An 18,820-nucleotide genomic window follows, 5' to 3' on the forward strand; every position below is an offset into this window, starting at 1 on the left:
AAAATTACAATACTAACATTTATGAATGTTGATAAAGTTCCTGCTTTTTCTCTGCTTTTATTTTGACGGAAACCCGTAGGAAGACCTCAGTGCTTCCTCTTGTTGACAACAGTAGATTTATAAATGATTCTCATTACGAATTGCGAAGATGTTTGTCGCATGCATTGCATTGTCACATGCCTTCTAAAAATTCATAAAAATGTTACTGATCAACTGACCCTGGCTAACAAGCAGATAGCGCTGCAGTTGTTTAAGGCCATTTGGTGATTTGAGTCATCATACAGTAACCAGCAACAACCACCCCTTCCTCTTCTTGTCGAAGACATGCGATGCAGCACTAAATGGTCTCTCACTGTCGGTGCTTGTAATGATTTTTGCATCTTTCTCGGACAGTTTTAAATGCTACCACACTACCGACATGTTTGCTGCATTATAAAGCACCTCTCACTCTACACTGGTTGCTATTTGATCGCATCACATCTTTGTTCGGTGCAATTTATTTGGTCTTTTCGCTTATTTGGCTGAACACCGAAAGAGCTTTTTTTGCTATTTTTGGCTGAATAATTTTGGTTGCATCAACATTTGGTGCATCCCTAATTTACATTAATAAAGATTTTTCAATCTATCATAAGAGTTGTTATGACTGAAATAATGTTATAACAATTACTATATTATTTTTATATTAATACTAAGATAATTAGATCACGTGACTGAGTAGTTTCAGTTTATGATAGTTATCATAAACTCCGCCTACTACACATGAGTTTCATCATCAATAATCTTGTCAAAATAAAAACCACTGGTCTGGCTATGTAGCAAACAGAAGTATAAACTATTTTTCTGCCTGTGGTTGGATGTGATATTTCCCCTAAACCGCATGATAGAAAAAGTTTTGGCAGCCGTCTTGTTTGTGTTAATTTAATGCTCATAGATGTGTACATTTTATGACAACCAACATAATTAAAATTTGTAAAACCTATACAACACACACAATCCGGCATGTACACACACATTACCTTGGCAGTGAGTGCTGTTGAGTCTCTTGTATCCCTGAGGGCACGTGGAGCCAAAGTCCTCTACTATAGTCTGGTGTTTCCCAGCATCTGAACAAGAGAAATTCAGACAAATTACTAATCATTTCTCCTAGAAAAAGCATCTGTACTAGCTGCTTTGGTTGTTTGACTAAGCCAGAACATGAAACTGTGAAACATCACACCAATGAAGAGAATGTAAAACAAAGCTAAATAAAAATGAAAGCGGTGGAAGACGTTGAGAAAATTGATGAAAGAAGTGTCTGTGAGGAGATTTAATCCAAGAGAAACTGGTAGCGTGGTGTGCTGTGTGTGATGTGCTTCACTTCTGTGTGTGTGAGAAAGTGAGAAAATGGCCACAGTGGGAACATTTCTCTGAAGCTGATATTTTCTCTTCTGTATAAGAACATGCGAGAACAGAGACAGAGTGGCTTTCCAGAAAGGCTTTTGCCAAAGCCAACATTTTTTCATCCTTTTTTCCAGCCTTCACTTTTGTCTCCTTTTACTGCAAAGGGTGTGTCACTGGAAAATATGGTGATGTTGCTGAGGCACGAAGACACTCGCAGACATTCACACACACTCGAACGCAAACACTAACACACATCCACTCACACACAGAAGTGTTCACCAGGCCAGGATCACCGTCTGACTGAGCTCTGAGACATCAAATGAGTTACAGAGAGAAAACGGGAGTGGAAAAAAACATTTTTCTTCTAGCCCATATTGAAACTTAACTCCAAGACTGCAATGACACATTCCCACCTGTCAAGCTATGACAGGGTGAATTTATAAGGAAAAACAAAGTCGAGTGAGATGAACTGTTATTTTTAAAGAATTAGTAATAAGAAGGGATTGTTTTTGGCTGGACAGACACTTTGATCTTGGACAGAAACAGTAAAATGCAACTCCCAAAGAAAAGTTAAATTATATAACAGAAATTATTTGAACTTACAAGGTAGTAATGGGCATTTGTAACATTTATTTTGGCCCCAGGAATTACCCACACTGCCACAGCAGTCTTCCTGATTGGTCAAACCAGGGAGAGGGTTACTACTACACTGTAAAAAGAAAGAGTAATAAGTAGAGTGTTGTTAAATATATATTAAATAAGAAATTCATAGGCAAATCAGATTTTGTGTATCATCTCATCTACTTCTATCACTCACAGCCTGTTTGGGTGTGGTTTCCTGGAAGCACCTCCCCTTTGGCTTGTGTGTCTGTGGAGGGAGGCGGGTCACAGTCTTGGTACTGTGAGGCTTGTTCTCTGATTGGTCGAGAGGATGAATGACAACTGAAGTGTCTGGCGCGTGAACAACACGAACATTGACCTGCACTGGAAAGATAGGGTCCAAAAAGGAAATGCACAGTTATTTTTAAATAACTTTTTAAATAACAATTAAGTTTAGAAGCATTAAGCATTAATATACGATTTAATATCACAAATTCTAAAAAAAGTCTTATTTTTAGTATTATTTATATACTACAATAGAATTTATTAGTTTATTTATTTATTAATTAATTAGATTTTTCTTTTTATTTAGTTTTAGTTTTAAATGATTTTTATATTTTTTATACTATACAATAACAACACTGTAAAAAAAAACACATTTATATTGACCTAGATGACATATGATCATGTTTTGAACCCATCATCCCAGACTGAGCTATAGACGCACAGAATGTTATAGAATGAGCTTTAGTTACTCTTTCGATTGCTATTGCTGCATGAAAAGATTCTCACATAGGTTTTTCACGTGTACACATTTATGTAAATGAGACCACATTTCAGTCATATTATAAGTGAAAATGTCCTGTGTGCCAATTACCTTCAGAAGAGTGATGTCCAGCGCCTTGCAGAGTGATCACAGAGTGTGTCTGTGTCATCTGCTGCCGCCCACCTGTGCCACCTGCCTCTGACAGACTCTGGGACTCAGGAATCAATTATTCTCAATTAATTATTAATCTAAAAAATCAGGATAAAACCCTCAAGAGACATAAGACACATTCAGTATATTCTTTCTATCAAAACTGGTTTTCCAACATCAGTTTGTCTGTTCGGAATTAAGATGACAACTGGAAAAAGGGTGCATTTACAATTAAATCAGTGGAAAACACAGTGTGAAGGAGACACTCACCTGTAAGCTGTAGACTGGCTGCTTGTTGCCTCGAGAAGCCTGAGTCCGAAGTGGAAATTGGCAGAGGCGTCCGGTGAAGCCTGGTGGACAGAGACAGTGTGTGCGGGTACTGCATACTCCTCCATTCATACAGGTAAGAGGGCACACCACTGCAAACACAGATTACAGATTCGACATGACACATCAGGTTTGACAATATTTAGATATTAATTATTATTTTATATTAAATATACTAATTATTTATGAGGGCAGAATGCACTTTATTTTTCACTGTCACAAAAGCACAAGGCCTGGTTTAAACATGTATTCAGAGTATCTGCTTTATATTGTGGCGTGTCAGACTGTGGTCTGGTTAGAGCTCTCTTATGTGGGCTGAAATATCAAGCCAGGCTTAACCAGATTATTCTGGAACACTGGCATCATTATTTAATACCAGCTCATGGTGGTTTCAGAGGGAAAAATCCGGTGTCTTTCTGTTATTTTGTTCTGCCCTGTGAAGAGCTACTCTATAAATTATTCAAGAGTATATTCAGTGACACCTGAATGAAAGGTAGAATATGACAAAATGTTTTATTAAACTTTATTTAAAAAAAAAAAATAATAAAATCATAGTTGATGATTTAACTAATGATTATAGACAATACTGACAGCAAGCATGAAAACACTATTTTTAGAGTTTCTACAGTTTATAGTATAGATTTTATAGTTTTTAAAATGTACTATTTGGAAAAAAGAAAAACCCTAAATACTACATGCTAAAAAAAAAACTATGCTGCAGCGGTGTGTAGTACTACACTGTACTATAATAATAGCAATGCTTTTTAATAGCAAGAAAATTAATGAGCTAAATCTAATCTCAACTAAAAAACATGATAAACAAATATCCATTAAATATCTATATCTAAAATCCTGTAAATCACACATGCAAATTTTGACTTCTAGCCTATAATCAGCAAGAATTTTTGTTTAAACATACAACACGAATTTCAGAAATGTTGGGACGTTTTTTTTGTTTTTTGTTTAATTTGAATAAAATGAAAACTAAAAGAATTTCAAATCACATGAGCCAAAATGTATTCACAATACAACACAGATAACATAACAAATGTTTAAACTGCGAAATTTTACAATTGTATGCACAAAATGAGCTCATTTCAAATTTGATGCCTGCTACAGGTCTCAAAATAGTTGGGACGGGGGCATGTTTACCATGGTGTAGCATCTCCTCTTCTTTTCAAAACAGTTTGAAGACATCTGGGCATCGAGATTATGAGTTTCTGGAGATTTGGTGTTGGAATTTGGTCCCATTCTTGCCTGATATATGTTTCCAGCTGCTTAAGAGTTCGTGGACGTCTTTGACGTATTTTTCGTTTAATGATGCGCCAAATGTTCTCTATAGGCGAAAGATCTGGACTGCAGGCAGGCCAATTCAACACCCAGACTCTTCTACTATGAAGCCATGCTGTTGTAATAGCTGCAGTATGTGGTTTTGCATTGTCCTGTTGAAATACACAAGGCCTTCCCTGAAATAGACGTCGTCTGGAGGGGAGCATATGTTGCTCTAAAACCTTTATATACCTTTCAGTATTCATAATGCCTTCCAAAACATGCAAGCTGCCCATGCCGAAAGTCTCCCTCCTCTTTAGCCCGGAGGATATGGCGTCTGTGATTTCCAACAAGAATGTCAAATTTGGACTCGTCTGACCATAGAACACTTTTCCACTTTGAAACAGTCCATTTTAAATGAGCTTTGGCCCACAGGACACAACAGCGCTTCTGGACCATATTCACATAATGGCTTCCTTTTTGCATGATAGAGCTTTAGCTGGCATCTGCAGATGGCACAGCGGATTGTGTCAACCGACAGTGGTTTCTGGAAGGATTCCTGGGCTCATTTAGTAATGTCAATGACAGAACCATGCCGATGAATGATGCAGTGTCGTCTGAGGGCCCCAAGACCACGGGGATCCAACAAAGGTCTTCGGCCTTGTCCCTTACGCACAGAGATTTCTCCAGTTTCTCTGAATCTTTTGATGATGTTATGCACTGTAGATGATGAGTTTTGCAAAGGCTTTGCAATTTGACATTGAGGAATATTGTTTTTAAAGTATTCCACAATCTTTTAACACGCTCTTTCAAAGATTGGAGAGCCTCTGCCCATCTTTAATTCTGAGAGATTCTGCCTCTCTAAGACATCCCATTTATAGCTAATCATGTTACAGACCTGATGTCAATTAACTTAATTAGCTGCTAGATGTTCTCCCAGCTGAATCTTTTCAAAATTTCTAACTTTTTCAGCCCTTTGTTGCCCCCGTGCCAACTTTTTTGAGACCTGTAGCAGGCATCAAATTTGAAATGAGCTCATTTAGTGGATAAAAGTGTCAAATTTATCCGTTTAAACATTTGTTATGTTCTCTATGTTCTACTGTGAATAAAATATTGGCTCATGTGATTTGAAAGTCTTTTAGTTTTCATTTTATTCAAATTTAAAAAACATCCCAACATTTCCAGAATTCGGGTTGTATTTATTGTAACATTAATCTCCTAGTTTTAGACTTAATATGGAAGAAAATGTTGTCAGGAACACAATTTACAAACAAACATGAAGGTAAACAATTTAAAAGCATTTTAGAAAGAAAAACAAGCCACAATTGAGCCAACAACCATGAAGTTAGTGCAGTACTGCAAAGATCTTGACAGCAGATGTGCAAAACAATATAGAAATTCCAGATTGGACAACCAGAGGACATTCTGAAGAGCACAAAGGCATATGATCAGGCTGGCAGTTGCAAACTGTGGCTCGCCTGTAGCTTGATGAGGACAACACACGGAAACAATTACAGCTGGCCAGAGTCTGTCTGCGTGCATATGACTACCACCCACACACGCTCACACTGATTCAAGCTTCCACACCACCAGCATTCTTATTTTACATAAAAATAGGATGACTTTATATAAATGTGCTTATGAGAGAGACAGAGAGGCAAAACCAAGCTAATACAGACACAAACAAACAACCTAGTTTGTAGCAAAAACAAAAACAAACAGCCACAAGAGTAGAACATGAAAAGTAAAAAGGTTTCTTTCTTACTTTATTGCTTTCTTCCTACCTTTCTAAATGTCCAGTAATCATAGCAGAGACATACTGAATGTAAAGTGCCATTCTGTCAGTGAGTGCATGTGTACCGTGAAGCTTTAATTCCTATGTGGGTGTGTATATATGGCTGTGAGTGATTTTCTGTGTGGAAGCTTGTGTTTTTGCCTATGATGTGCAGATATATTCATAACTGTGTGTAGATTTGTGTATGTGAAGCTGTCTGTGTGTGTATGTGTGTGGGAATGCCTCAGTGTGTCTGTGCTTGCTGAGTTAATTGCAGTGCTCCAGACAGACAGAGGTTTCAAAAATACAGCTTTAGACTTCACTACACCACTAACTCACACACATACATGTGACTTTTCCCAGCAGCATTTAGTTCACAGGGAACGTGGTGCTTTTGTAGTATATCCTTCCCTCTTATACCCAAAATTTTAGTTTGATTGTCTAAATCTGCTTCGACTAGCTTTGTTTTGCTTATAAAATATTTACATTAATCTCAGAAAGGCCAGAACACTGACAAAAGCTATAGAAATCTTTCAACATATCGTGTGCTTACGATTTCTGAGGAATGTCAAATACTTTCTTACTCTTTGTCTGAGCTAAAGAGCATGTTAATGGATTTAACAGACCCAATATGTGTGCGTATGTGTGTGTTGATGGGTGGGGTGTATACGATAGGACAGACCTTGTGATGATTTTCTGCGGGTTAGTTGGGGGTGTGTCTGCTGTGCTCATCTAATCCTCTGCCTGTCTGAAAATCACTATGTATTTACAGTAAGAAGCTGAAAGCTTCATATCAGCTTTCTCACACCTCAGTATAAAAAGCAGGCAGCTGAATCCACAAACCTGCCACAGCAATGGATAAATCAGCTTTGCTATAGCAGGGTTCAAATCAGGTCCTTGAATGTCTTTAATCTGAGACACAAAAGGAAAATAAATAACCTTTTACAGATTGTGTTCTTAAAATGTCTTTACTCACCAGTTAAATATTTAAAATATTTTTATTTTTGTTCTGGCCACCATACTAGTTCATTCTAGTTGATGTAATGTAATATATTGTGGGGGTAGGTCAAACTATACTCAACGTAAATCACATAAGAGTCAGCGACCTTAGCCTCAGTCAAATGCCAGCTAAAAGCTCATTTAAAAAAGAATCCTGTGCCAAGACAAAATTACATATGAGATGTCTTTAATATGTCATCACTTGCAGCCAGCCATGATTAGAGAGCAAACTAAGAGTTTTCCTTTAAATTTCTCGAGGTAAAATAAACAAGTTTCTCGTCCTCTCCATCTCAATAATAACTCAGATTTAATAATAACTCAGACTATGCTCAGATTTACCAAGATATCAAAGTCTGCCATCAAGTCAGAAGTTTCATTAAGAACTCAAAACAATCTTAGCAGATTCTAAATGAATGTAAATGATTTGTACCTAAGTCTCTTAAGATATTAAAGAGCAATGTCTGAGCAATAAAACTGCAATCTCTATGTGACTCTGTAATAGAGGAGCAACACCCGTTGAGCACACTGCAAAATATATATAAAAGTCACCATTAAAATGTTTGGGGTTGTTAAAGTTTTTTTTTTTTAATATTTTTGAAAGTGTTTCTTATACTCACCAATGCTACTTATTTGATCAAAAATACAGTAAAAGCTGCAATATTGTGAAATATTATTACAATTTACAAGAACTGTTTTCTATTTTAATATATTTTAAAATGTAAATTATTCCTGCGATGGCAAAGCAAAATTTTCAGCAGCCATTTCTTCAGTCTTCAGTGTCACATGACCCTTTAAAAATCATTCTAATATGCTGATTTAGTTTTTAATAAACACTTCTTCATAACATTTTTCAGCATTATTTGAAAAAAGTTCAAAAGAACAGCTTTTAACTGAAATATTTTTTTTAAACTTTTGATCAATTTAATGTGTATTAAATTTTTTTTTTTCAACTTTCTGACCCCAAACTTTTGAATGGTAGTGCATGTGAACAAATCAAATCAAAGAAGGCAAACTTTAGCACTCTCCATCAAAACCTGTTAACACAATATTGTTGTCAGCTCTGTATCTCTGTTCCTCAGTGTAGAACCGGATTATGTCTCTTCGTGTTTATCTCATATTGTGTTCAATAAATGTCTTTAACCCAAAAAAATTATGGTATGAAAAAAGTTATGGACTCTGACTTCTCTCTGAAACTACATGCACGCACACACACACACACACACACACTTCACTCACAAAGAAACACACAGCTTTTAAACAGTTATACTGCAAACCGCTGGCCATAAAGTATTTTTTAAAACTAAGGAAATAGGTATAATTGTTTCAGAGGTTTCAGAGGAATTTTTTTTTTAAATGAATGGAGGAATGAGTAAATGACAGATAGTGGAAAAGGAAAAAATGAGATTGTTTAAATATTCACACACAAAAAAAAATGTAAGCTGTTTTCCTTTAATGCACCAGTGGCAGAGCAGGAACTAGGCCCTTAGGTGTGTGTGCGAGAGGAAGAAAGACACCCATGAGTGCTGTGGTACAGTACCATTGGTACAGTGGTGTAGAAGCAAAGAAATGTTCACATTCCTCAGATACCCTGGCACAAAGGCCAGCAAGCTCAGACAGATACACCCAGAGCACTGGCTCTCCCTGGCAGAAAGACACATGACTTAACACAATCCACTCGTGCTTTTATTAATTATTATAATATACATATTAGACATTAAGTCTCTCTTTTTCTCTATATGAAGGCCTATATATACACATATACAGAGAAAGTAAGAGAGAAAGAAAGAGAGAGTATTTTCATTAATAAAGCACCAGTGCTTTTATCCCCAGCCATCTCCGCACACAGATGAATCACTTTAGCACCAGTCAACACTAGTCATGTATGCTTTAGCTGCAGGGTTATTCAGTTCAGATAAGCTTTAACACCTACACGCGAGAGTGATTAATGGCTGACCCATTTAAACAGTCAAATGTTATCAAGATTTTTACATCAAAAAACATCATAATTTAGAAGTAATAGACTATTTTCTGTCCTGTTTTGACCCCGTCATTGGAACGCTCCATTTGAATAAGTGTGGCGGATTGTGGACTTGGAAGTAAATGCCAACTGCTATGATTGGCTAACAGTTGTGTATGTTTGACAGCCTACATCCTTCACAGATGGACGCTGATGTGATTTAGGTTAAAACTACACAAATACTCATATAAAACAATCTGTAATAACAGACAAAGCAATAGTGACCAAATAATAAAAACAGTTACGTCATTTAGTTTCAATCGATCTGAAAATCCTGGGTCGATTTGTGCCTTGTTAGTAAACGAATTTGCAGTAAAATGAAGTGAAGGACCAAGTTCGTCATATCATTTACCTACTATGTGCGCGAATAGGTAGGCGGGGCTAAACAGGCAGCAATGTAGAAGCAGGTGTTGATCTTCTTCGGCGGAGGCAGTGTTTAGACACACAATTATGTCATAAAGTGGCACATTCCACAACCTGTCGTTTGGACAGACTGGCTTCAATAAAAGCTGTTTTAGACTAATGAGAAAGTTTTGAGTTCTAAAATTTACAGAATGTTTTTATAGCACAATGACCTCTTATGTATCAAAAGGTTAAGGGAATTTTGATTTCTCAGTTCAAGACCCCTTTAAACATGACAAAAGGAAGGGGACTGATCAGATGTGGAACAAAAGACCAACCAAGAGTTTCATTTTGCCCAATTTTTACAAATGTAATGTTGCTTATAAAATAAACATCTAAAATATACAAGAAAAAACTGCAAGTGACTCAATGACCAAGCAGACACATTGGCCAACAGGTTACTGTGGCGCTGGACTGAATAAACACACAAGCAGTAAGCGGTAATCCTAATATGGATAGGCAACAACCACTGACCTGCCTTTCAACAAATCAGTAAGGTCATGACGTTGATCTAAAAAACATCAGTAAAACATTACCTATATCATGCACTGTAAAAAAAAACAACAAAAAAAACATAATACAAATGTGCACACGCATACACACACACATACACACACACACACACACACACACACGCGCACTATCAAACGTTTGGGGTCGGAATGATTTTTTTTCTCTTGTGCTCACCAAGTCTGCATTTATTTGAAATAGATATTAACATTTATAAATGTAACATTAGAGACGTCTTTCCTGTCATGATTGATCAATTTACTTTCTTTCAAAAGAAAATCTTACTGACTGAAAGTTTTGCACGGTAGTGTGTAAAAGAGCTGCAGGCATGTAAGAATGACAGTTCTACTCTGAACAGAATAAAAAGTATTGAAATTCATTACACTGCCCACTTTAACACATTTCTTCAATTATCATCTAGAAAACACAGCACTTCACACACCCACTAACACATCAATACCAACTAACTTATCTGCTAACAAAGTTACTAGAAAAAACACCATCAAACCCTCCCATTAAATTGTATGTTAGCAACTATAATTTAGTGTTCTAAACACAAACATACGGAAAATATAAAAGTGGCCATTAGTGTCAAAACAGAAGGTGGGGCAAAAGAATAGTCAACCTAATTCAGTTTCTTGACAAAAGCCTGGGACTGTTTATTTCTGTGGGCAGCAAAATAACAAAAACAACAAGCACACACCCATTATAATGCTGAACCCAAGTTTCCCAAAAATATACTAACTATATATATTCACTATCAGCAGTGTGTTAAACCTGACAGTCATAAAAACATCAGAGACGCTTTAAAAATGCTCACCTAGAGTCTGGAGAAAAGTCTAGAAAAGAGAAGTGTGAGTGTTTACTGAAAGGGAATGTGCATGTACTGTACTGTATATCAACATATATAAACATACCCACATACAAATACCACACAAACACAAATATTAACATTCTAGCATGTATGGATGCCTTTTTCTCGTGAATACAGAGGCATTTTCTTTCAGACATTTTCCTAGACATAAACTGTAGCATTAAAACCTGTTTGACTTCCAATAAGCACAAATCAGCTCTCCAAAACAGCACTTACTTCAAAGCACCTCCACTTTTGTCAAGAGTCTGACCTGAGCTAAAAATATTTTTCAAAATAACTTCCATCCACAGATCTTACAAAAAACAAACACATCAAATAAAACATCAAACCAATGCAGGGCAACCCCTTTCTTTCATCTCAGTGTTTACATTTTCCTGCAATGAAACAGTGTCTTGCAAGCTTCTTATACATAGTGGCATGGGGGCCAGAACGTGTCGTAACCCTGGCAACTGCAGAGGTTCCAGATTCTGAAAGCCAAACAGATGTGAGCGTGGATGGATGGAATGCCGTCAGGAGACTGTGACTGTGATGTCATCGTCAGCGCTTGACAGGTATTTGTGTATTTATGGAGAGAAAGGAAGAGGAAAGGGGACATTTAGAATGGAATATTACGGGAAATTTCATGTGCAGCGGGAAAATAGGCCAGACACTGCAAAAACTAACTTTTATACAGTATACTAAGACTATGATGAAATGACTCATTGGAAATTTCTTTTTTGAGAGTTGTTGAAACAGTAAATGTATTTGGAAGCTATTTGTACCTTTTCTTGGAGCGTGCTACTGTGAATCCAGAATTATCAAACGAGTCTTAATGTGGTGTTCTATCTGTCCATGTTTAACTGAAGTTGTAAGGTTTAGTCTGACTGAGAAAATATTGATGTTTTGGTGTCTCTGTTTGCCTGGGCACCAATGAAAGAGAAAACCAGAAATGATGTCCCGGGCCTTGAATAGAGGGGGTCCCTGCGATGGCAGATTAAATAAAAACAGGGGTCCAAACATAACGGTTGACATCACTGCCTCCTGCTGATCTATGATTAGTCTGTGGAATTAGTCTGTGATATTATTAACTAGTAATATTTAAACGTCTTGGACCTTCCTTAGTCAGGGTGGTGCCATATTTAATTTTTGACAGGAATGAAAGCAAGGCTGTGAGGGATAGAAACACAGTTTGTTCAGTGGACTGTACTGTTGTTTAACAGACAAAACATAGCTTTAAAGAAACTTTCAATCTTCATAAAACAGTTTTGAAAGTTGTGAGTTTTGAAAATTATGTGATCTAGAACCTTTATACAGAATGTACCATTGTAAAGACTGTGGTCTACACCTCACAGCCATGTTTTCATCCTGTCCGGACTAAGGGATATAGTTCACCCCAAAATGAAAATTCTGAAAAACAAAAGAAGATATTTTGAAGAACTTTTTTGTCTATATTATAAAAGTCAATGATGCAAAACAACTGACTTTCATTGCATGGACAAAAAAGGCATTCTTCAAAATATCTTTTATGCACCTGTCATCCAGGTTTGAGTAAATTATGACAAACTTCATTTTTGGCTGAACTATGCCTTTAAATACTAAACATCACAAAAGGACTATGGAGGGGAATTCTATAAAGCTAAAAGTGCCAATGAAGAGTTTAAAAGAAATAAACTAGCCCTATCACTCAAAAACCTTGTCTACCGTTAACCTTCAGATGTTTCCACTTCTGAATAACTACAGGGTATGCGACCAATAACAAATACACATACATATACAGACATTCCTCTTCTCTGCTTTAAATAACTGGCCTCATTCTCACAGTGAAAAGCAGTAAGTTTACTCAGAGTAAACCAGAATGCTTGTTTAAGGGCCTGAGTTTCAATATTGCCCTTTAAAAAAAGCCCACAGCTGCCACCTCTCCCTCAAACACAGACACTCATTTATACACAGTGTTCTCTTATCACTTTCCAACACAACCTCTAATTGGGGTTTCAAAGTCTTAGACTGGCAAGACCAATTATGCCAATTGCATCTCACTCTGCTCTTCAATCTTCTGCATAAGAAATGCATGGGAAACTCTACAAGGAAGAATGGGAAATATGATCCACAAAAAAGCAAAGGTTAGATAAAAAGGACAGTGAGGGGGAAAGGACAGAGAAACCAGAGGTTGATGACACATAAACTAATAACTACTGCATTTCATACAGCAAATGGTAGATGACCACTGACTCACACGCTCACAAACACACAAAGTTTGGCATGCTTCTGGAATGTTCGACTGGATTTCTGACACATTTTCCACTCAAACTGCTCCTTTGTGGCTTGCTGCATGGATTTTCCATGCATAGGAGCAAAATAAGAGCAGGGGAGTTATAAAGCCTGATTAGCCCCAAAGACTTCATATATCTAGTTATGTAATAAATCTGGCTCTTACTATTATGTGCACTCTAATCACAGCATACACTGAGCACTGCACTCCCAAGTAGTTAAATAAAGAGGGATCGCAGACTGTGCTGCAAGTAGAACCGAGTTAAATAAAGAAATGAACAGAAGTCACCAACATACAAGAAAATATGTGACGCCTACATGTGAAAGAGAGGCAGTGTGTGTGTGTGTGTGTGTGTGTGTGTGTGTGTGTGTGTGAATGAAGACTGAAATAGGCATTGGGTAGTGCTTTTGTGGCATGCTGGCATCGCAACTGTGGCACTCTGCAGAAGTGGAGGATGGTTTGAGGTTTACACACCTCTCACCACAAAACCCAGAGCCTAGCATTGACAGACAGACAGATGAACACAAAAAGAGAAAAAGAGGCTGCTTTCTCGGTAGTTAACAAACTGCTAATGAAACTGTCAGTAAATAAACAAATATTAAATAAATAGTTTACCCAAAAATTACAAGTTGCTGAAAATGTACTCACCTTCAGGCCATTTGAGATGTAGATGAGTTTGTTTGAAGAAAGATGTAGGTTTGAAGAAACTTAGCATTACATCACTTGCCTGCCAGTGGATCCTCTGCAGTAAATGGGTGCCATCAGAATGAGAGTTCAAACAGCTAATAAAAACATCAAAATAATCCACCACACAACTTCCAGTACATCAATTATCATCTTATAAAGTGAAAAGCTGCAAGTTTGTGTGAGTTGTGTGGATTAACTGTTGATTATTGTGATGTTTTCATCAGCTGTTTGAACTCTCATTCTGACGGCATCCATTCACTGTAGAGGATCCACTGGTAAACAAGTGATGTAATGCTAAATTTCTCCAAATCTGTTCAGATGAAGAAACAAACTCATCTACATCTTGAATGACCTGAGGCTGAGTAAATTTTCAGCAAATTCTCATTTTTGGGTGACTATTACTTTAACAAAAAGAAAAGGTAGAGACTCTGCATATCAAATATGATGAGTCGACATGTGAGTATGTCTTTAGGTGCCTGATCCTCCAGACAGTCTGTGCATTCCATGACTGCAACCACAAAGACTAAGTCAGAGAAAAATTTAATATGCATCATCTTGACAGCTGAGTCAGGCTTTAAGCAAAATGTAAAAAACCTAATGACAAATTTTATTGCTGGCATTAAAATAAAGGTTTATTTAATGATGATGATGATTATACAGCTTTAACACAATTTGAGTGCAGCTGAAGTGCTTATTTCCACTGAACACCATGAAATCTGGACTCTGGACAAGTCTAAGCTAGCAAATGAAAGACCTTGTGAGAAGAGTATTATTCCATAACAGACTTACTAGAACCAAAGGTTTCAGAAAAAATCAGGTCTGGTGAAATTAAATAAATGAGATAACAACAACAAAAACTTCAACCAGTCTGTTGGGTAGCATTATGAAAAGAGCATGTGGGTGCTTCTTGTCTGTTCTCATAATCCTGTAGACAGACAAATTCTCAGATTGTCATGCAAACAAAAAGACTTGTGAAAGAATAAGAGTCTGAGAATGTGTTGAGAAATTCATTAAAAAGTGTCTGTAAGAGTTAGGTTTAGTGTTTGAGGATGTGATTCATTATTTACTTAGGATGTACAAATGACTTTCAGTTAACTTTATTAAATCAAATCAGCTTTGTTTCTAATAAAGATGTTTTTTTTTTGTTTTTTTTGGAAATATTGCAAAAGGATATAAGATTTTAATACACTACCATTAAATAAATAAATAAATTATATATAGAGAGAGAGAGCGAGAGAGAGAAAGAAAGAAAGAAAGAAAGAAAGAAAGAAAGAAAAAAAACTTTTATTCAGTACAGAATATTCAGTACCATTAATTTATCAAAAGTAAAAAATACATCTTACAGAACACTTTGAGTGTGCAAGTTCTGTTCTTCTGAAATTTCTACTCATTGAATTGTATTAAAACTGTCACAATGTTACTATTTTTACTATATATTTACTATTTATTTTTATCAAATAAATGCAACCTTGATGAACATAAAAATTAACTTAAAAATTAAAAAATCGTACCGACCCAAACTTTCAAGCAGTAGTGTATGGTATTCTTTATTTTTAAGTGTTTATTAACCAATATTACAATTTAAAATGTATGCATTAAAGATAATTTACTAATAAATATTACTCTTATTATTGTTGTTATTTATGCCATTATATATTTATGCAAAGTTCAAAAATGTATTTTCAGCTATGTTTTGAATTCTTGTTTTGAGACTTCTAAGCTAAAACAATTTAAAAATTATTCAAAAACTTAACATTAAGTTACCTGTGTCTAATTATAAAGCTGTGCTTGTTTTAGAACTAGATTCTAACAAGTCAGAGAATATGGGTCAGATATGATGTTTGTTATTCAGAAAGTAAGTCTCCTATCCCACATCCTTACACACTCAAACACACCACGAACCACAGATGCTCTTGGTCAGAGTCTTAGAGCTTGATGTGTGTGGACTTCTTCAGACTTCCATAAATGTAGCTTTCACTCAGCAGTGACTCAGCTTCCTCCTTTATTTTTACCACATTTATTTATTTTTGGACTCAACACATTCAAAAGCACACGGGGGCATCCAGCAGACAAAATTAGAGAGAGCAAGAGGGAGAGAAAGAAAGACAACACACCAAATGAACCTGCTGAGAAGCAGAACTAAAATAACCATCACTTTCATCACAATACTGATGAAAAACCCAGACAAACATGTTGAGCTAAACATACCCACACATGCTTACCCATACTCTCTAAGCATATCAGCTCCTGGCATTCTTTACTTGAAATAACAAACTGGTACACCAGTCCTTGCAGAGGGGGGTATCTCTTACTAACATACACACACAAACTATTTTAGTAGTCTGTGGACTGCGAGTGTTTGTTTATGTGGACAAAAAGAATGTGAATGTACAGTATGTGTGTGTTTAAGAGAAGAGCATATGTGTGTGAGCAGTGCAGATCTTGCTGCGTAGACTTTATGGCACCATGCCTTACCACATCCAATCTGATACAGCTCAGAGCAAGAGCTACCCTGCCAACCAGACAATATGCAGAAACCATTACCAAGAGCAAGAGAAAAATAGACGGAGAAAAAGTGAGGCGGTTATTACTGCATTTTCACTCACAGACTCACGTGCCACATATTCAGCCATAAAGCTTGTATATTAAAGGGACAGTTCGCTCCACAAAAAACAAACAAACAAAAAAACACTGTCATAATTGATTCACACTTCCACATCTGCATGACTTACTTTCCTAAGTGAAACATAAAAAGAAACGTTAGGCAGAATGACAGGCCCAGTCACCATTCACTTTCATTGTATAGAAAAAACGATGCAATTAAAGTGAATGGAGAATGACTGTTTCAGTCACCAATATTACTTCAGAAATAAAGTCATAACAGTTTTGGAACAACATGAGGTTAAGTAAATAAGTAACTCAAGTCATTCAAGGTGAAATGTTTATTTTTGGGTAAACTATAGGCCTGTCTTTAAGGTCCTTCTTCATCCAAGTGTGGCAAAAACATTAACAATAGAGTTTGTGAGCAGTCCTGTCATCAGACCAAACCGAATAATAATCATTCTAAAATTGTTTGAGTTGACTTACCGACTCTGAAGCCCGGCCCGGTAAGTGTGTCCGCCGACTGTCCGTTTTCACCGATGAGGGTCGTGTTGTTGCCCTGCTCGCAGGTGTCCTGACACTGGCCCTTCAGACAAGTCCGTTTGCAGATGAGTGGCGCGATAACCACTTTGAAGCGCTCGCGAGTGGAAGCGCGCTCGCCGCACAGAGCCAGCCGCTGGAGCGCGAGCCAGATGAGGAGCAGATGGGAGAGAATCAGCGAGGGCATGCTGGCATCCCTCAATGCCAACACAGGGCATTCACGCTACCACCCACAATATATGTCCGAAAAGCCTGAGCGGATCAGGCGGTCCCTCCGCGCACGACCGCAGAAGACGTTTTGCTGGAGCCCCGTTTGGAAAAAATACGCAAGCACGCGCTCTCTTCCCAGGCAGCGCTGGCTATGAAAGTCCTCGCGCAGAAAGTTTCCCCGATGCCTTCCTGTCCGAGCCCACTTTCGAGTGAGGAACTTGAAAAATTACGTCCGGTTCGGTGGATAAAAAATACAGATTATCCGCATCGAGGTCGTTTGCGACATTTTTAAAAGGCGCTTTCAAATTCTTACATGTTTTAAAGGGCGACCTGGCAGTGGAATAAGGTGAAAAACTCCTCATTCCTTAAAGCAGTTCTCCTTACTTTCAGTCGCTGCGTGGATGGCGTGTGTGCGTATCGCAGTTTGGGAAAGTTTAGGAGGAGGAGAGGCAAAGCGGGAGCCAATCCACGGGCAGCCGAGCTGGCGCAGGGCCAGAGCAGTACAGGAGCGGGACTCACAGAGGTTTTGATGTTGGTGCTTTTCCTCGCCACCTTCTTTTCCCCTTATTTCGAACTCAGCAAGCGCCCTATGACGCTGCTGCGCGCGATTTTCCGCTGCTGTCACGGTCGGTCAGTAAACACAAATATGACAGTGGAAATGCCAGGTGCGGTGCCCTGGGCCATAACTTTTGCATGCGCAACACTAATGAATTTGCAGTGTTTACTACTTAAGCGGAGCAAGACGACAATTTACCACATGAGATTTAAAAATTTATTTTAAAACTCTTTTAACAGCTCTGCTGAAAAGGTATGTGCTGGTTCACTGGTCTTCCAGCTTGGTTTTAGAGAGATGTTGGACACTTCTTGTCAGCTTGGACAGGCTGGGAGACAAGCAAACTGGCTTCAACCCAAGACCGTACACTGTAAAAAATGACCTTGATTTTAACGGTAGAAAACTGTGAAAATGGTTAACGGTAAGTTCCTGTAAAATTTACAGGGAAAAAACCGTAAACTGACGTTCCCAGAATTCCCTGCATTGCATTTCAAATTTTGTTTGAATTTGATGTTTTTTCTTTGAAGTAAGTTTTTTCTTATCAGTTATGTTTATTAGGGTTGTATGTTACATCTAATGTTGTTAAATTAATGTTTGTTGCATATGTCAGTTTACTGAGTCTCACCATGATGGTGTTTAGTGTTCGTGTGAATGACACTGTGCACCTTCTGTATATGTTATTATTTAAAAGCTGCTTGTGATGGGCTTTGGCTCATCATGTGCCTTTCTCATCACCAACTGTATTTGGTGGTTATCAGTGTATTTCAAAGGTACAAAACAGATTTCAGTACTATAATAGGTTGGTATATTAACGTTATATCAGTTAATGAAATTACGGTATTTAACTGTAAATTTAAGTTAAAATCATAAAACCTAAAATGTTGTTACCGTATTGTTTACGGTAGAATTACGG

General features: G+C 37.3%; 1 protein-coding gene across 5 annotated transcripts in view; it reads right to left on the bottom strand.

Moving 5' to 3' along the window:
• ltbp3 (latent transforming growth factor beta binding protein 3) overlaps positions 1–17,887 on the bottom strand; it is a 38,938-nt gene extending 21,051 nt beyond the window's left edge. Inside the window, exons 1-6 of one of the 5 annotated variants that reach the window (XM_058776791.1) lie at positions 17,091–17,887; positions 3,167–3,315; positions 2,858–2,960; positions 2,198–2,364; positions 1,984–2,089; positions 1,017–1,103 (exon numbers count right to left, since the gene is read on the bottom strand). In XM_058776791.1, the coding sequence (XP_058632774.1) occupies positions 1,017–1,103; positions 1,984–2,089; positions 2,198–2,364; positions 2,858–2,960; positions 3,167–3,315; positions 17,091–17,331 (853 nt within the window). In that variant the 5' untranslated portion in view covers positions 17,332–17,887. The remainder of the gene's footprint in view (positions 1–1,016; positions 1,104–1,983; positions 2,090–2,197; positions 2,365–2,857; positions 2,961–3,166; positions 3,316–17,090) is intronic. The other 4 variants (XM_058776792.1, XM_058776788.1, XM_058776789.1 and 1 more) reach the window with 4 other exon arrangements.
• Between the last annotated feature and the right edge of the window lie 933 nt (positions 17,888–18,820).

Source organism: Onychostoma macrolepis, chromosome 05 (genome assembly GCF_012432095.1).
Source record: "Onychostoma macrolepis isolate SWU-2019 chromosome 05, ASM1243209v1, whole genome shotgun sequence".
In the NCBI taxonomy this organism is placed as follows: domain Eukaryota; kingdom Metazoa; phylum Chordata; class Actinopteri; order Cypriniformes; family Cyprinidae; genus Onychostoma; species Onychostoma macrolepis.